Genomic DNA, 19625 nt, shown 5'->3' on the forward strand with positions numbered 1-19625 from the left:
GGTGTCGGGGGGTCACATGAGCTGCTGGTGTTGGGGGGCTAATGAGCTGCTGGTGTCGGGGGGGCACATGAGCTGCTGGTGTCGGGGGGCTAATGAGCTGCTGGTGTCGGGGGGGGCACATGAGCTGCTGGTGTCGGGGGGCACATGAGCTGCTGGTGTCGGGGGGGCACATGAGTTGCTGGTGTCGGGGGGCTAATGAGCTGCTGGTGTCGGGGTGCACATAAGCTGCTGGTGTCGGGGGGCACATGAGCTGCTGGTGTCGGGGCGCACATGAGCTGCTGGTGTCGGGGGGCTAATGAGCTGCTGGTGTCGGGGTGCACATGAGCTGCTGGTGTCAGGGGGCACATGAGCTGCTGGTGTCAGGGGGCACATGAGCTGCTGGTGTCGGGGGGGGCACATGAGCTGCTGGTGTCGGGGGCACATGAGCTGCTGGTGTCGGGGCGCACATAAGCTGCTGGTGTCGGGGGGGCACATGAGCTGCTGGTGTCGGGGGGGGCACATGAGCTGCTGGTGTCGGGGGCACATGAGCTGCTGGTGTCGGGGGCACATGAGCTGCTGGTGTTGGGTGGGCACATGAGCTGCTGGTGTTGGGTGGGCACATGAGCTGCTGGTGTTGGGTGGGCACATGAGCTGCTGGTGTCGGGGGCGTACATGAGCTGCTGGTGTCGGGGGGCACATGAGCTGCTGGTGTCGGGGGCACATGAGCTGCTGGTGTCGGGGCGCACATGAGCTGCTGGTGTCGGGGGCACATGAGCTGCTGGTGTCGGGGGCGTACATGAGCTGCTGGTGTTGGGTGGGCACATGAGCTGATGGTGTCAGGGCGCACATGAGCTGCTGGTGTCGGGGCGCACATGAGCTGCTGGTGTCGGGGCGCACATGAGCTGCTGGTGTCGGGGGCGCACATGAGCTGCTGGTGTCGGGGCGTACATGAGCTGCTGGTGTCGGGTGGGCACATGAGCTGCTGGTGTCAGGGCGCACATGAGATGCTGGTGTCGGGGCGCACATGAGCTGCTGGTGTCGGGGGGCACATGAGCTGCTGGTGTCGGGGTGCACATAAGCTGCTGGTGTCGGGGGGCACATGAGCTGCTGGTGTCGGGGGGGGCACGTGAGCTGCTGGTGTCGGGGGGGGCACGTGAGCTGCTGGTGTCGGGGGGGGCACGTGAGCTGCTGGTGTCGGGGGCACATAAGCTGCTGGTGTCGGGGGGCACATGAGCTGCTGGTGTCGGGGTGCACATGAGCTGCTGGTGTCGGGGGCACATGAGCTGCTGGTGTCGGGGCGCACATGAGCTGCTGGTGTCGGGGGGGGCACATGAGCTGCTGGTGTCAGGGGGCACATGAGCTGCTGGTGTCAGGGGGCACATGAGCTGCTGGTGTCAGGGGGCACATGAGCTGCTGGTGTCGGGGGCGTACATGAGCTGCTGGTGTTGGGGGCACATGAGCTGCTGGTGTCGGGGGCGTACATGAGCTGCTGGTGTCAGGGGGCACATGAGCTGCTGGTGTCGGGGGCGTACATGAGCTGCTGGTGTCGGGGGCACATGAGCTGCTGGTGTCAGGGCGCACATGAGCTGCTGGTGTCGGGGGGGGCACATGAGCTGCTGGTGTCGGGGCGCACATGAGATGCTGGTGTCGGGGCGCACATGAGCTGCTGGTGTCGGGGGGCACATGAGCTGCTGGTGTCGGGGTGCACATAAGCTGCTGGTGTCGGGGGGCACATGAGCTGCTGGTGTCGGGGGGGGCACGTGAGCTGCTGGTGTCGGGGGGGGCACGTGAGCTGCTGGTGTCGGGGGGGGCACGTGAGCTGCTGGTGTCGGGGGCACATAAGCTGCTGGTGTCGGGGGGCACATGAGCTGCTGGTGTCGGGGTGCACATGAGCTGCTGGTGTCGGGGGCACATGAGCTGCTGGTGTCGGGGCGCACATGAGCTGCTGGTGTCGGGGGGGCACATGAGCTGCTGGTGTCAGGGGGCACATGAGCTGCTGGTGTCAGGGGGCACATGAGCTGCTGGTGTCAGGGGGCACATGAGCTGCTGGTGTCGGGGGCGTACATGAGCTGCTGGTGTTGGGGGCACATGAGCTGCTGGTGTCGGGGGCGTACATGAGCTGCTGGTGTCAGGGGGCACATGAGCTGCTGGTGTCGGGGGCGTACATGAGCTGCTGGTGTCGGGGGCACATGAGCTGCTGGTGTCAGGGCGCACATGAGCTGCTGGTGTCGGGGGGGGCACATGAGCTGCTGGTGTCAGGGGGCACATGAGCTGCTGGTGTCGGGGTGCACATGAGCTGCTGGTGTCGGGGGCACATGAGCTGCTGGTGTCGGGGGGCTAATGAGCTGCTGGTGTCGGGGTGCACATGAGCTGCTGGTGTCGGGGGGGCACATGAGCTGCTGGTGTCGGGGGGCTAATGAGCTGCTGGTGTCGGGGGGCTAATGAGCTGCTGGTGTCGGGGGGGCACATGAGCTGCTGGTGTCGGGGGGCACATGAGCTGCTGGTGTCGGGGGGGCACATGAGCTGCTGGTGTCGGGGGGCTAATGAGCTGCTGGTGTCGGGGTGCAGATAAGCTGCTGGTGTCGGGGGGCACATGAGCTACTGGTGTCAGGGCGCACATGAGCTGCTGGTGTCGGGGGGCTAATGAGCTGCTGGTGTCGGGGTGCACATGAGCTGCTGGTGTCAGGGGGCACATGAGCTGCTGGTGTCAGGGGGCACATGAGCTGCTCGTGTCGGGGGGGCACATGAGCTGCTGGTGTCGGGGGGGCACATGAGCTGCTGGTGTCGGGGGCACATGAGCTGCTGGTGTCGGGGCGCACATAAGCTGCTGGTGTCGGGGGGGGCACATGAGCTGCTGGTGTCGGGGGGGGCACATGAGCTGCTGGTGTCGGGGGCACATGAGCTGCTGGTGTTGGGTGGGCACATGAGCTGCTGGTGTCGGGGGCGTACATGAGCTGCTGGTGTCGGGGGGCACATGAGCTGCTGGTGTCGGGGGCACATGAGCTGCTGGTGTCGGGGCGCACATGAGCTGCTGGTGTCGGGGGCACATGAGCTGCTGGTGTCGGGGCGCACATGAGCTGCTGGTGTTGGGTGGGAACATGAGCTGCTGGTGTCGGGGGGGCACATGAGCTGCTGGTGTCGGGGGGGGCACATGAGCTGCTGGTGTCGGGGGGGGCACATGAGCTGCTGGTGTCGGGGGGCACAAGAGCTGCTGGTGTCGGGGCGCACATGAGCTGCTGGTGTCAGAGGGCACATGAGCTGCTGGTGTCAGGGCGCACATGAGCTGCTGGTGTCGGGGGGCACATAAGCTGCTGGTGTCGGGGGGCACATGAGCTGCTGGTGTCGGGGGGTCACATGAGCTGCTGGTGTTGGGGGGCTAATGAGCTGCTGGTGTCGGGGGGGCACATGAGCTGCTGGTGTCGGGGGGCTAATGAGCTGCTGGTGTCGGGGGGGGCACATGAGCTGCTGGTGTCGGGGGGCACATGAGCTGCTGGTGTCGGGGGGGCACATGAGTTGCTGGTGTCGGGGGGCTAATGAGCTGCTGGTGTCGGGGTGCACATAAGCTGCTGGTGTCGGGGGGCACATGAGCTGCTGGTGTCGGGGCGCACATGAGCTGCTGGTGTCGGGGGGCTAATGAGCTGCTGGTGTCGGGGTGCACATGAGCTGCTGGTGTCAGGGGGCACATGAGCTGCTGGTGTCAGGGGGCACATGAGCTGCTGGTGTCGGGGGGGGCACATGAGCTGCTGGTGTCGGGGGCACATGAGCTGCTGGTGTCGGGGCGCACATAAGCTGCTGGTGTCGGGGGGGCACATGAGCTGCTGGTGTCGGGGGGGGCACATGAGCTGCTGGTGTCGGGGGCACATGAGCTGCTGGTGTCGGGGGCACATGAGCTGCTGGTGTTGGGTGGGCACATGAGCTGCTGGTGTTGGGTGGGCACATGAGCTGCTGGTGTTGGGTGGGCACATGAGCTGCTGGTGTCGGGGGCGTACATGAGCTGCTGGTGTCGGGGGGCACATGAGCTGCTGGTGTCGGGGGCACATGAGCTGCTGGTGTCGGGGCGCACATGAGCTGCTGGTGTCGGGGGCACATGAGCTGCTGGTGTCGGGGCGCACATGAGCTGCTGGTGTTGGGTGGGAACATGAGCTGCTGGTGTCGGGGGGGCACATGAGCTGCTGGTGTCGGGGGGGGCACATGAGCTGCTGGTGTCGGGGGGGGCACATGAGCTGCTGGTGTCGGGGGGCACAAGAGCTGCTGGTGTCGGGGCGCACATGAGCTGCTGGTGTCGGGGCGCACATGAGCTGCTGGTGTCAGAGGGCACATGAGCTGCTGGTGTCAGGGCGCACATGAGCTGCTGGTGTCGGGGGGCACATAAGCTGCTGGTGTCGGGGGGCTCATGAGCTGCTGGTGTCGGGGGGTCACATGAGCTGCTGGTGTCGGGGGGCTAATGAGCTGCTGGTGTCGGGGGGGCACATGAGCTGCTGGTGTCGGGGGGGCTAATGAGCTGCTGGTGTCGGGGGGGCACATGAGCTGCTGGTGTCGGGGGGCACATGAGCTGCTGGTGTCGGGGGGGCACATGAGCTGCTGGTGTCGGGGGGCAAATGAGCTGCTGGTGTCGGGGTGCACATAAGCTGCTGGTGTCGGGGGGCACATGAGCTGCTGGTGTCAGGGCGCACATGAGCTGCTGGTGTCGGGGGGCTAATGAGCTGCTGGTGTCGGGGTGCACATGAGCTGCTGGTGTCAGGGGGCACATGAGCTGCTGGTGTCAGGGGGCACATGAGCTGCTGGTGTCGGGGGGGGCACATGAGCTGCTGGTGTCGGGGGCACATGAGCTGCTGGTGTCGGGGCGCACATAAGCTGCTGGTGTCGGGGGGGGCACATGAGCTGCTGGTGTCGGGGGGGGGCACATGAGCTGCTGGTGTCGGGGCACATGAGCTGCTGGTGTCGGGGGCACATGAGCTGCTGGTGTTGGGTGGGCACATGAGCTGCTGGTGTTGGGTGGGCACATGAGCTGCTGGTGTCGGGGGCGTACATGAGCTGCTGGTGTCGGGGGGCACATGAGCTGCTGGTGTCGGGGGCACATGAGCTGCTGGTGTCGGGGCGCACATGAGCTGCTGGTGTCGGGGGCACATGAGCTGCTGGTGTCGGGGCGCACATGAGCTGCTGGTGTTGGGTGGGAACATGAGCTGCTGGTGTCGGGGGGCACATGAGCTGCTGGTGTCGGGGGGGGCACATGAGCTGCTGGTGTCGGGGGGGGCACATGAGCTGCTGGTGTCGGGGGGCACAAGAGCTGCTGGTGTCGGGGCGCACATGAGCTGCTGGTGTCAGAGGGCACATGAGCTGCTGGTGTCAGGGGGCACATGAGCTGCTGGTGTCGGGTGGGCACATGAGCTGCTGGTGTCGGGGGGGGCACATGAGCTGCTGGTGTCGGGTCGCACATGAGCTGCTGGTGTCGGGGGGGCACATGAGCTGCTGGTGTCGGGGGGGCACATGAGCTGCTGGTGTCAAGGGGCGTACATGATCTGCTGGTGTCGGGGGGCACATGAGCTGCTGGTGTCGGGTCGCACATGAGCTGCTGGTGTTGGGGGGGCACATGAGCTGCTGGTGTCGGGGGGGCACATGAGCTGCTGTGTCGGGGGGCACATGAGCTGCTGGTGTCGGGGGGGCACATGAGCTGCTGGTGTCGGGGGGGCACATGATCTGCTGGTGTCGGGGGGCACATGAGCTGCTGGTGTCGGGGGGGCACATGAGCTGCTGGTGTCGGGGGGGCACATGAGCTGCTGGTGTCGGGGGGGCACATGAGCTGCTGGTGTCGGGGGGGCACGTGAGCTCCTGGTGTCGGGGGGGCACATGAGCTGCTGGTGTCGGGGGGCACATGAGCTGCTGGTGTCGGGTGGGCACATGAGCTGCTGGTGTCAGGGGGCACATGAGCTGCTGGTGTCGGGGGGGCACGTGAGCTCCTGGTGTCGGGGGGGGCACATGAGCTGCTGGTGTCGGGGGGGCACATGAGCTGCTGGGTGTCGGGGGTCCACATGAGCTGCTGGTGTCGGGGGGCACATGAGCTGCTGGTGTCGGGGGGCACATGAGCTGCTGGTGTCGGGGGCACATGAGCTGCTGGTGTCGGGGGTGTACATGAGCTGCTGGTGTCAGGGGGCACATGAGCTGCTGGTGTCGGGGGGGGCACATGAGCTGCTGGTGTTGGGGGCACATGAGCTGCTGGTGTTGTGGGCACATGAGCTGCTGGTGTTGTGGGCACATGAGCTGCTGGTGTTGGGGGCACATGAGCTGCTGGTGTTGGGGGCACATGAGCTGCTGGTGTTGTGGGCACATGAGCTGCTGGTGTTGTGGGCACATGAGCTGCTGGTGTAGGGGGGGGCGTACATGAGCTGTTTGTGTCGGGGCGCACATGAGCTGTTTGTGTCGGGGCGCACATGAGCTGTTGGTGTCGGGGGGCACATGAACTGCTGGTGTCGGGGGGCACATGAACTGCTGGTGTCGGGGGGCACATGAACTGCTGGTGTCGGGGGGCACATGAACTGCTGGTGTCGGGGGGCGTACATGAGCTGCTGGTGTCGGGGCGCACATGAGCTGCTGGTGTCGGGGGGCACATGAACTGCTGGTGTCGGGGGGCACATGAGCTGCTGGTGTCGGGGGGCACATGAGCTGTTGGTTTCAGGGGGCTACATGTCATTGATAGTATCAGGATATCACAGATGTGCTGCTCCATAGTGATAGCGAAGAATCAGCCATCACTCCGTGCAGGGGTGAACCTAGCCTCTCTGCACAGCAAAATGACGCCCCCCCCCCCCCCCCCGCACAGAAAGTAAATTTTTATATCTATATTGTAAAACTGAGTACAATAGTGGAAATTTTGATTTAGATAAATAGAAAAAAAGGTGTCCAAACACAAGGATGTCAGCGCCATCACACGCACATACAAGAACAACACAGAAGTATCCAGAACAAGGGTCATTAATGGCAATAATATGCCTGGCACAGGGCCGGACTGCCGGACCGGGACAAAAAAGCAGCCCTGCCACACAAATCTCACCAGCCCACAAACTATAGCACTCATCAGCCCCAATCAGTGAATTTTTGCTATACTTTGTCGTCCCCTCATCACTCTCTTAAAGGAGTTATTTGAAGAGCGACATGTGAATGGCACCACAGTGCGTATGATTGACCACAGCTCTATTTACATGGTGCTCACCAGGATCATGGGGGTCCCAGCGGTCAGATCCACAACAAACAGAAAGTCATCCCCTATCCCCACATAATGCTCCATACAGTATTATGGACCCCATATATTACTGCATACAGTATTATGGGCCCCATATAATGCTCCATACAGTATATTGGGCCCCATATATTACTTCATACAGTATAATGGGCCCCAGATATTACTTCATACAGTATTATAGGCCCCCTATATTACTGCATACAGTATAATGGGCACCATATATTACTTCAAACAGCATAATGGTCCCCATATAATTCTTCTCACCATACCCTGCTGCTCTGGTCTCCTCAGTGTATTCTGATCCTCCGCACTGCTTGGCACAGGGACATCATTAACTTTACGTATATAACTGTCCTCTTGGACTGATAGTAAAACACTGGCGATTGTCTAAACGCTGTGTCTAATATCATGTCCTCACTATATCTGAAACTGAACCTGTCAAAGACTGAACTCCTTGTGTTTCCTCCCGCTACTAATGTACCTACACCCGACATTGCCATTTCCGTCTGTGGTTCCACTATTACTCCCCAGCAACATGCCCGCTGTCTTGGGGTCATACTTGATTCCGAGCTTTCCTTTGCCCCCCACATTCGATCACTGGCTCGCTCTTGTCATCTGCACCTCAAAAACATTTCTAGAATTCGACCTTTTCTTACTTTTGACTCTGCAAAAACTCTTACTGTTTCTCTTATTCATTCTCGTCTCGACTATTGTAACTCTCTTCTAATCGGTCTCCCTCTTACAAAACTCTCCCCTCTCCAATCTGTCTTGAATGCTGCAGCCAGGATCATATTCCTCACCAATCGTTACACCGATGCCTCTACCTTGTGCCAGTCATTACACTGGCTACCCATCCACTCCAGAATTCAGTATAAACTTATTACCCTCACCCACAAAGCCCTCCATGGCTCAGCACCACCCTACATCTCCTCCCTTGTTTCAGTATACCACCCTACCCGCGCCCTCCGTTCTGCTGATGACCTGAGGTTAGTATCCTCAATAGTCAGAACCTCCCACTCCCGTCTCCAAGACTTTACACGTGCCGCGCCAATTCTTTGGAATGCACTTCCCAGGTCAATACGATTAGTCCCCAATCCCCACAATTTTAAGCGTGTCCTGAAAACGCATTTATTCAGACTGGCCTATCGCCTCAACACATTAACCTAACCTATCCCTGTGTGGCAGAGCCAAAAGTTTTACCATAACCAGGTTCCCAGCATCATGTTCCCACATGCTTTATGCATCCATTAGCCCTCTGTGTCTGTACTGTTACACACTTAACATTATGGCTGGTCCATACAATCAGGGCAACTGTTACCACCCACCTTTCGTGTCTACCTCTTTCCTCATCGACTGTAAGCTTGCGAGCAGGGCCCTCACTCCTCTTGGTATTTGTTATAATCTACTGTATGTGATTATTGTTATGCTGTAATGTCTATTGTCTGTACAAATCCCCTCTGAAATGTAAAGTGCTGCGGAATATGTCGGCGCTATAAAAATAAAATGTATTATTATTATTATTATAGTAATAGTGATTTGTTTGTACCCTGTTGTCTGGCACTGGCCCACTTTATGGGGGGTGCTCAGGGCATATGATTATACACCAGTAAAAAGTATGAAAGGCTCAATGTGACCAGTGCCACCTAGTTTTCCTACCCCTCTTATTCTACCGGTACTGTGGGCACACTGACTGGTACTGAGGAAAAGAAAGAAAGAACAGAGAGAGAGAAAAAAGAGGAGAGAAAGAAAGAGCTGAAAGAAAGAAAGAACAGAGAGAAAGAAAGAAACAGAGAGAAAGAAAGAGGGGACAGAAAAAAATAACAGAGAGAGAAAGCGGGGACAGAAAAAAAGAACAGAGCGAGATAAAAAAAGAGGGGAAAGAAAGAACAGAGAGAGAAAGAAAGAGGGGTCAGAAAAAAGAACAGAGAGAGAAAGAAAGAAAGAACAGAGAGGGAGAGAGAAAGAAAGAGGGGAAAGAAAGAAAGAGGGGAAGAAAGAACACAGGAAGAGAGAAAGAACAGAGAGAGAGAGAAAGAAAGAAAGAATAGAAAGAAAGAAAGAGGGGAAAGAAAGACAACAGAGAAAGAAAAAGAGAGAAAGAAAGGAAGAACAGAGAGAGAAAGAACAGAGAGAGAAAGAAAGATTGCAGAGAGAAAGAAAGAGGGGAAAGAAAGAGAAAGAAAGAACAGAGAGGGGAAAGAAAGAACAGAGCGAGAGAAAGAAAGAAAGAACAGAGAGAAAGAAAAAAGAAAGAAAAAGAACAGAGAGAAAGAAAGAGTGGACAGAAAAAAAGAACAGAGAGAGAGAAAAAAAGAAAAAGGAGAAAGAACAGAGAGGGAGAGACAAAGAGGGGGAAATAAAAAAAAAAGAAAGAGAAAGAAATAGGGGAAAGAAAGAACAGAGAAAGAGAAAGAAAGATGGGAAAGAAAGAGAACAGAGCAAGAGAGAACAGAGAGAAAAAGAACAGAGAGAGAGAAAGACAGGAAAGAAAGAAAGAAAGAAAGAAAGAAAGAATTGTGTGAGAGAAAGAAAGAATAGGGGAAAGAAAGAGAACAGAGAAAGGAAGAACAGAGAGAGAGAAAGGAAGAACAGAGAGAGAGAAATAAAGAACAGAGAGAAAGAAAAAGAAAGATTAGAACAAGAAAGAGGGGAAAGAAAGAAAGAACAGAGAGAGATAAAGGAAGAGGGGAAAGAAAGAACAGAGAGAGAGAGAGAGAAAGGAAAAAAGAAAGATTAGAGAGAAAGAAAGATTCTATAAAGATACTATAGCAGCCCGGCTCCCATTGTAGTGCCCACCTAAGCCTCCCGATGCAGGACATATCATGATCCGCTCACATGGCCGGCATCCCCGAGTCCAAGGCGATCCCGCTGTCCGCTCTGTCGGAGGACACGGTGATGGATCTGAAGCATTCCCTGAAGTGCCTCCATGGTTCCGTCACAATCTCCTCCCGAAATTACCTCATTTCCGGTCAGCTTCTAGCTCGTAACTTCCAGTGGAACGTCATGTGTGAATTTTAAAGTGCTCCTCAGGGCTCCGCCGTGTACTCCTGTGTCCACAGGAAAAGTAAGCTCCCGGCCGGGGCAGACTCTCTCTCAAAATCGGGACTGTCCCTCTGGGAGGTATGAATGCTCCCCACCATACACCTTGTACATGTATGGCTCCGCACAACTCATACACACACGGTTCCACTTTTTATGCCTCGCACACACACGGCTCCACTCCGTAAACCTTGTACACATGTGGCTTTGCGCCATACACCTCATACACACGCGGTTCCACCATACATACGTGGCTCCACTTGGTACACACACGGCTCTGCTCTGCACACACACGGCTCAGCTCCGTGCACTTCGTACACACAGGGCTCCGTTTTGTACGCCCTGTACACACACAGCTCCACTCCGTACAACCCTTACACACGCGGCTCTGCTCCGTACACCCCGTACACGAGCGGCTCCGCTCCATACACCTCGTACACACGCGGCACCATTCTGTACACCTCGCCCACACACGGCTCCACTCAGTACACACATGGCTCCACTCCGTAAACCTCGTACACATGCGGCTCTGCTCTGTACACCTTTTACACGTGTGGCCACGCTCTGTACTCCTTGTACACACGGCTCCGCTCCGTAAACCTTGTGCACACGCGGCTCCGCTCCATACACCTCGCACACATGCGGCTCCGCTCCATACACCTCGTACACACGCGGCTCCACTCTGTATACCTCGCACACACACGGCTCCACTCCGTAAACCTCGTACACATGCGGCTCTGCTCTGTACACCTTTTACACATGTGGCCACGCTCTGTACTCCTTGTACACACACGGCTCCGCTCCGTAAACCTTGTACACATGCGGCTCCGCTCCATACACCTCGCACACATGCGGCTCTGCTCCATACACACGCGGCTCCGCTCTGTACACCATGTACACATGCTGCTCTGCTCCGTACAGACGCGGCTCCGCTCTGTACACCTCGCGCACACACACGGCTCCACTCAGTACACACATGGCTCCACTCCTACACATGCGGTTCTGCTCCGTACACCTTTTACACACGGACCCACGCTCTGTACACACATGGTTCCACTCACTAAACCTTGTACACATGCGGCTTTGCTCCGTACACCTCGCACACACGCGGCTCCGCTCCATACACATGCGACTCCACTCCGTACACACAGGGCTCTGCTCCGCTCCAAACACACACGGCTCAGCTCCGTACACACAGGGCTCCGTTTTGTATGCCCCATACACACACAGCTCCACTCCGTAAACCCGTACACGTGCAGCTCCACTCCGTACACCTTGCACACGCACAGCTCCGCTTCGTACACCTTGCACACGCGCTGCTCTGCTCCGAACAACTTGTACATATGGGTCTGCTCCGTACACCTCGCACACGTGCGGCTCTGCTCCGTACACCTCGCACACGTGCGGCTCTGCTGCGTACACCTCGCACACGTGCGGCTCTGCTGCGTACACCTCGCACACATGCGGCTCTGCTGCGTACACCTCGCACACGTGCGGCTCCACTCCGTACACCTCGCACACATGCGGCTCCGCTCCGTACACCTCGCACACGTGCGGCTCCGCTCCGTACACCTCGCACACACACACGGCTCCACTCCGTACACCTCGCACACACACACGGCTCCGCTCCGTACACCTCGCACACACACACGGCTCCGCTCCGTACACCTCGCACACACGGCTCCGCTCCGTACACCTCGCACACACACACGGCTCCGCTCCGTACACCTCGCACATGTGCGGCTCTGCTACATCCACCCTGTAAACCCCTCCTGACCCCACACAGAAACTTGCCTCATTTTTCTAGATAAAGTATACAAAAAAAAATTTCCCTCATTCAGCAGGATGACAACCAACACAGCAGTCCTGCATACACTGAGGCCCCTGATCATGTGACCTCAACTCCTCCCCTCCTGTGACCTCATCACGGGTCCTGTGGCAAAGAATAGAACATAGTGGCAGAGCAGGGACAGAGATGATTGATAGACCGAGGGCTGATGCGCACAGGACCTGTGATGAGGTCACAGGAGGGGAGGAGTCAGGGGTCACATGATCGGTGGCGCTGACTCCTTCCCTCCTGTGAAAATGAGGATGAATGAACTCATGGAGATCAACATCCACTACTTTTACTAGGCATTGCTCCTAAAAGCCAGTTTCCTACTCCACACTGATGAGGGGCAATACCCCGAAACAGCTGTCTGTGGATGGATACCATGTTTTGGCATAGGTGGTTTCCTTCATTGGAGACTGCCCTTCCCGTGGTTGTTCCTTCCCGGGGAAAGACCTGGCTGGTCATTGCTTGCGTTGAGAAACATGTGATGGTGTCTCCGCGGCTTCTGTTTTGCATCCTTCCCTCCTGTGACCTCATCAATTACAAGCCTTTGCACGCTACCGCAGCACCAGCATGTAGGTTAAATTGTAGGTGCTGCTGGTAGCAGAGCGCATAATGCCTCCCCCTGAGCACAGCAGCTGTCTGCCGCCTGAGCCACACGCTCAAATGGCCTCATTATAGGTGGGGCCCTGACTCCGTGCCTTTGGTAGACGTTCACTTTTTTAATATCTCAATGATCCGCACCCAGACATCTATTGCATTTCTGGAGGTGAAAGTGACTCAATGGCCAAGTTCAAATCTCACCAAGGACAGCTTCTGCAAGGTGTTTGCATGTTCTCCCCGTATTTGCGTGGGTTTCTTTTCACACTCCAAAGACATACTGATAGGGAATATAGAGAGTGATGGATGATAATGTGTGTAAAGCACTGTGGAATTAATGGTGCGATATAAGCAAGTAAAATAAATGTGTCTCCTGATTTGACCCGACCGATCACCTGGGGAATCCTAAAGACACAAGTTGTCATCACTCTCCATCCAGCGTCCAGGCCCTAAGAGAGGTCGTCCTTGAAGAATGGACGAGGATAGATGTAATATGTCACCAACTTGTTCCTTCCAGGCCTAGAAGACTTGGTGCTGTCCTTAATAATCATGAAAGTCATACGCAATACTAAATGTCGGCGTTTTTGATGTCGGGTGTACTCATTTTTGCATCAACCTAATGAGAGTAAAACTAAACCTTACTATCATGTTATGGGGTGAAAAAAATGTTCTATGAAGCTTCGTCTTGTCAAAATTTTGGAGATTGTTACACATTATGATGTACAGTTCCGTCTTGGTGATAATAGCCGAGCTCCTGCAGTAACAGCCTAAATCAATAGTGATAGCCTGTGAGATGGGAGGGGCTCACTCTCCTGCCCCATCAGGTCCCCCGCAACTGAATTGTAGGGAGCCGAATGTTGTACATCCGGGTCTACCAGGTACAGTGCCTGGATAGGTCCTGCCATAAGTAGTTCAGTGCGACACCGACAGGTCTAATATCCTGCAATGCAATGCATATTAGGCCAGTAATCAGAAGTTCAAGTCCCATAGGAAGACTAAGTTAAGAAAATGTTGGAAAAAAATGTAAAAGAAAAAAAATCACAAAAAAATAGTTTTGTCAATAACTATACATTTTTTATGTGATTAAAACATAAAAAAAATATTACATATTTGGTATTGCTGCATTCAGAACAACCAGATCTAGAAACCAGCCTAACTACTAAACATATAGAGTGAACACCTTAAAAAAATTATGGCAAATTTTTTTTTTCTCCCGATTTTCCACTACACAAAAAGTAAAAAAAAAGTTGTACATAAATAAAAATGTCAGCATAAAAGCTTTGGCGGTCAGAATAAAGTCCCCGTCACACACAGCGATCTTGCTAGCGAGATTGCTGCTGAGTCACAAGTTTTGTGACGCAACAACGATCTCACCAACGAGATCACTGTGTGTGACACTTCTCAGCGACCACCCCCCCCCCCCCCGCCGGGTATCGCTGATCATCTTGGAATGGCCTGGACATTTTTTGATCACTGGACTCCCGCTGGTCAGCACGCATCGCTGCGTGTGACAGGCGGGAGACCAGCGATCAGCGAGCTGGAAACCAAGGTAAACATCGGGTTTCTAAGCGCCGGGCGGCGCTTAGAAACCTGATGTGTACCTTAGTTACCAGCGCGCTGGTGCAGGGAGCTGGTAACCAAGGTACACATCGGGTTTCTAAGCGCCGGGTGGCGCTTAGAAACCCGATGTGTACCTTGGGTACCAGCTCCCTGCACCAGCGCGCTGGTAACTAAGGTACACAGTGGGTAACTAAGCGACGTGCGTTGCTTGTTACCCGTGTGTCGTTGTCCTGATCGCTGGTGAAGCTGCCTGTTTAGCAGCTCACCAGCGATCATGTAAGCGACACACCAGCGATCCTGACAAGTTCATATCGTTGTGGGGATTGCTGGTGAGTCGCTATGTGTGACGGGGCCCTAAGGTAGTGTACAAACAACTTGGTTTTCCTGCAGAATTGTTCTTAGTGGGGAAAAAGCAGCAGAAAATAAAAAAAAAATCTGCATAAAACTGGTATCGCTGTAATCGTACTGTCCGGAAGAATAAACTTGCCTAATCATTTTTTCCGCACGACGAACCACGTAAAAAATAAATAAAATCAATTCATCACTTGCTGTTGACTTGTTTATTCTGCTGCCAGATCACGTAAAGCTTGGCTCACATTTATCCTGTGCTCTACGCTGAGCGCTTACACCAGGGTTTCTGCCTAAATCATCAAAAAAATATGATACAGACAAAATCCTTGACGGATCCATTCACTATAATGAGGTATTTGGAGTCACTTTGGACCTTGTGTAGTCCATGATCTGGAGGTGTCATTTTTAGGATTGCATAAAAGCACAGTTGACCATAGTTTTCTGCACCTCTAGAAAGACTGGCACCACTGAACAGAGGCCAAACATAGTCTAGAGTAACTCTGCTGCCTCATTATAGTGATTGGATCTTTCAGGGGTTTCTTCTGAATCATGTCACTCAGAGATTTAGATGGAAACCCCGTTGTAAGTGCTCAGTGTAGAGTGCCGGATAAATGTGATCCCAAATGTTATGTAAAATGTTCCCAACAAAACATTTCTACTCAATCCACAAAAAAAGAAAGTCCCCACTCAGGTCCGTCATCTGTTAACGGAAATATAGTGGGCTTCCATGTCACTGGTTGCACAAAGGCTCTGGAAAAGTGCTATGGCTTCTAGTCCCCCAAAAGAAAGCAAATTCACAAATCCAAATGCCCCCCTCTCTTCTGAGCACCACAGTAGCCTAAGGCCGGGGTCACACATGTGAGAAACAAGCACGAACCTCGTGTCTCAATACCCGACACTCGGGACTGGAGTGTGCGGCTGCATGTATTTCTATGCAGCTGAGAGCTCCAGTCCGAGTGCCGGCGGCATTGCCGGGTATTGAGATGCGAGACTCGTGCGAGTTTCTCTCGTGTGACTCCGTTCTAAATCACATTTAGTGTCCAAATCTTTGTCATTACTGTAGTGACGAGAGCCCGCCTAATTTAAAGGTTGCGTGTCTCCAGCACAAGCTGTGCATAATATACAGGCTCTACAACGTACTGGGCACTACAATGGCATATTTGCAATTTTCGCTCTGCAACATCCACTGCTGCTTGTTTCTGGAAAACATCCATGGAGTAAAATCATCACTACACCTGTAAATGAGTTCCCAGAAGGGTGTAATTTAAAATAAGGGATCACTTGAGGAGGGAGGCATTTAGGAGCTCTGTATATGGAGTCTCAACTATTGTAGGAAAATCTGGCTAGCAATGACCTGGGTATAGGGACTGGATGGAACGGTGATTGTAAAAGGGTTTTCTAAGAAAGACGAAGTTTGTCCACATGGCACACAGATATCATACAGGGGAGTTCTTTGCTCCATGAGTTGAGGAGAGGCGAGTGATAAAAATCTTGGATTATTACTCACCCCCTTGCAACCTGCGCCGATGCAGCCTCCTCTGGTAGATTTGGAAGTGAGGTAGCGGCCTGCGATGTTTCCTGTTGGTGCTCGTCGATGTGGTTCTCTTCCATCTGCAAGTACAATGTCCCATATTTACCAGAGATGGTCAGGAGACCACAGATAAGGGTACACATACCGTACTCATCTACAGGCCTCCATTATGTAGTCACTCTGTAGCGCCTTACATTGAACGACTAATCCTGTAGAGTCCGGAGCTTCATTCATAATTCTGCTGTTTGTCATTACTATTATTAGGGTATGTGCACACGTTGCGGATTCTGCTGCGGATCTGCAGCAGATTTGGCCCTGGTCCGCAGCAGAATCTCCTGTGTTTACAGTTCCATTCATGTCAACCTATTTTCAAAAACGCTGTGCACATGCTGCGGATTTTTCCGCGCGGGTTCAAATCCGCAGCATGTCAATTCTTTTTGCGGCTCCGCAACATTCTTACACCTGCTCCACTATAGGAAAACGCAGGTGTAAAAACGCAGGGGAAAATGGCACAAAATCTGCAGGTAAAACGCAGGTCATTTGACCTGAAAATTTACCCAAATCCGCGTGGAAAAATCTGCAGAGTAATCCGCAGCGTGTGCACATACCCTTAAGGTGCTTTATTCTCGGCAGCACTTGCTGATTACATGAGGGGGATGTGCTGCCGACCAATGAAGATTTGTAGGCAGTGATCAAATATAATCATCCTTGCAGATGGGCATTGGGAAGATGGAACTATAAAAGCCCGGGATACACACGGCTGACCCAGGATTTTAGGAGGGGTCATTATATAGCATTTCCAGGCCTCTTCTATGCATCACTGGTCTTCACTGATGCGGAAAGTGACAGCTCGTCTTTATTGCAAAGCACAGTGAGTAGATACAGAGACAGAGAGTTTATCAGAGCGATGCGTCGGCATTACTGGACCATCCCCAAACATGTTACCTAAAATACATAAAGAAGGTAGTTCTGGGAGGCCAATCATCTCTGGTATTGGGACATTAACCCCTTCACGCCATGACATTTTCCGTTTTATACTCCCCTTCCTCTCAGAGACATAATTTTTTTTTCCGTCAAAATGGCCATGGGAGGGTTTGTTTTTTTGCGGGATGAGTTGTACTTTTGAACGACACCATTGATTTTACCATGTAGTTTACTGGAAAACAGGAAAAAAATTCCAATTGCGGTAAAATTGCAAAGAAAGTGCGATTAAACAATTGTTTTTTGTTTAATTTACTATATTCACTAAATGCTAAAACTGACCTGGCAATATGATTCCCCAGGTCAGTACGAGTTCACAGATACCAAATATGTATAGTTTATAGTTAAGTGGTGAAAAAAAAAATCAGAAATTTGTAAGAAAAAAAAATGATGTTGCCACTTTCAGAGACCCGTATTATTTTTATTTTTTGGGATCTGGTTTTGGGTGATGGCTTATTTTTTGCGCCCTGACTCTTGTTTTTACTGATACCATTTTGGGGTACATACAAAGTTTTGATCGCCTCTTATTACTTTTTCTGGCAGACAAAAAAAACGTAATTCTGGCGTTTCAATATTTTTTTTTCTATTATGCTTTTTACTGATTATTTTAATAGATTTGGATATTTCTAAATGCAGCGATAACAAATGTGTTTTTTTTCCAATGGGGCAAAAGAGGGGTGATTTGACCTTTTTTTTTTTTTTTTTTCTTTTTCCACTTTTTGCTGACTTAGGTGACTTGAAGCTGCGATCCTCCGATCACTTGTGTGATACATAGCGGGCTGCAACAGAGAAAAATCTGTGAATTCAAACTGATAAGAAGGTTCAACTCTTTGACAAAAGGACTTAATCTAACACCTGGATTTATGACTCTCTACATGGACCCAGTTCACCCCAGAGGACTCTATTACTCCCACCACCTTGGCTTATCTTAGGAGACCTGACCCCATACAACACACACAAACAGTTAATGTACTGTTGTGCTCTTGTCTCAGGAATTCATTTGCAAATCAGCCTGAGGAGCAAACATCATTCTTCTGGTTAGCCAATAAAGGGATCACTCCTAGAATACTTGTTATCTTGTCTGTCTACAGATAATGCAATATTTATGGGGGCTGCAAATCCCCTTGTGTAAACTTATATAGAACTATAAGGGGGTGGAAAGGAAATAAAAAAAAGTGATAAAACAAAGATTTAAATGTTGCAAATACATCTGTGTGCTGTGTGAGCCAGGAAGGAAAGACTGAGGATGAAAACATGGTGACATAAAGCGACTTCCAGACTCCTCAGGTCTCTACATCAGACATCTGAGGGGGTCACATACTTATAACCCACAATAAATCCAGTGATGTGAGGCTGATCACTGATAAGGCCTTGTTCACACATTGCATTATTTTTTCTGTGCAGCCTTTTACAGTACCAGCAGAATGAATTAGATTTCTGATATGTTCTGCAAACTTTTTCCTGACAGAGCATATTTTTATAAACCCAAGAAAAAAATCCACTGACACATACCAATATATGGCAATTAGCAAAAAGTGCCTATCATAAGGGACAAAATGCAATAATCACTTGGACACTCCAAAAACACATAGATCCTACAAAAAACAACGGAGTACTTATGTCCACAATTTAATAAAAATTGATTTACTAATCCAAATAAATAACATGTAGTAGACAGACTCAATAGAAGAAAGCGTATTACAAAAGCTCATGTGCTAGGACCAAAACAGCACTGCAATAACAGCATGGGAGCAACAGGCAAACCTCTGTAAATCTTTACTACCACAAATAATGTGCACAAAGTGCTAAGTGCATATAAAGTGCATACAAGGTGCAAAAGGGAAAGGGGCTAAGAGCAATCCTCCATTACGCTTAATTTAAGTAGCGTCACTGACCCAATCCCAATGGAAACCAAATTCAGAGGTATACATGTCTTACCCATAGTAAAGCTGCCAGTGTGTGTCCTATAGCAGCCCTGACGCACGTTTCGCATGGGCTTCCTCGGGGGGCTGTGCCTGTGGGTGGACAACTGGCGTCTCTTATGACTGGGGCGCAGCTGTTTGTAATCAGCGCCATGATCGGCGCATGCGCATAACGTCATCGACCCATCTAGTGTGTTAAACTGCTGCCGCTCACGTGACTAAGGGGAGAAGGGAAATCCCTCATGACGAGATCAACATCTATAGTCGGCGCCATGATCGGCGCACACATACCGCGTCATCAGCCTGTCTAGTATGTTCACTACTCGCGCTCACATGACCCGGGAGGAGGGGGAGAGGGAAAGGGAATCACTTATAGCGGATTTAACATTTATGGTCAGCGCTATGATCGGCGCATGCGTACCGCGTAATCGGCCCGTCTAATGCATTGACTCCTGCCGCTCACATGACCCGGGGGAGGAGGGGACTCCCTCATGACGTCATTGTCCCCCACGACACTAACAGCAGCCAGGAGGAAACACACCACGGTAGCCGCCACACTAGGCATGCGCACACGCTGCAATCAGCCATCTTAGA

The 19625-nt window shown here is 52.8% G+C and overlaps 1 protein-coding gene across 2 annotated transcripts in view; it reads right to left on the reverse strand.

The window, feature by feature from the left end:
• Window positions 1–19625, reverse strand: part of BRME1 (break repair meiotic recombinase recruitment factor 1) — a 55425-nt gene that overhangs the window by 19160 nt on the left and 16640 nt on the right. For both annotated transcript variants that reach the window (XM_073587345.1, XM_073587344.1), the window contains one exon: window positions 16105–16208. In XM_073587345.1, the coding sequence (XP_073443446.1) occupies window positions 16105–16208 (104 nt within the window). The remainder of the gene's footprint in view (window positions 1–16104; window positions 16209–19625) is intronic.

This window comes from Dendrobates tinctorius, unplaced genomic scaffold (genome assembly GCF_039654945.1).
Source record: "Dendrobates tinctorius isolate UK_male_01 unplaced genomic scaffold, ASM3965494v1 ptg000099l, whole genome shotgun sequence".
Classification (NCBI taxonomy): domain Eukaryota; kingdom Metazoa; phylum Chordata; class Amphibia; order Anura; family Dendrobatidae; genus Dendrobates; species Dendrobates tinctorius.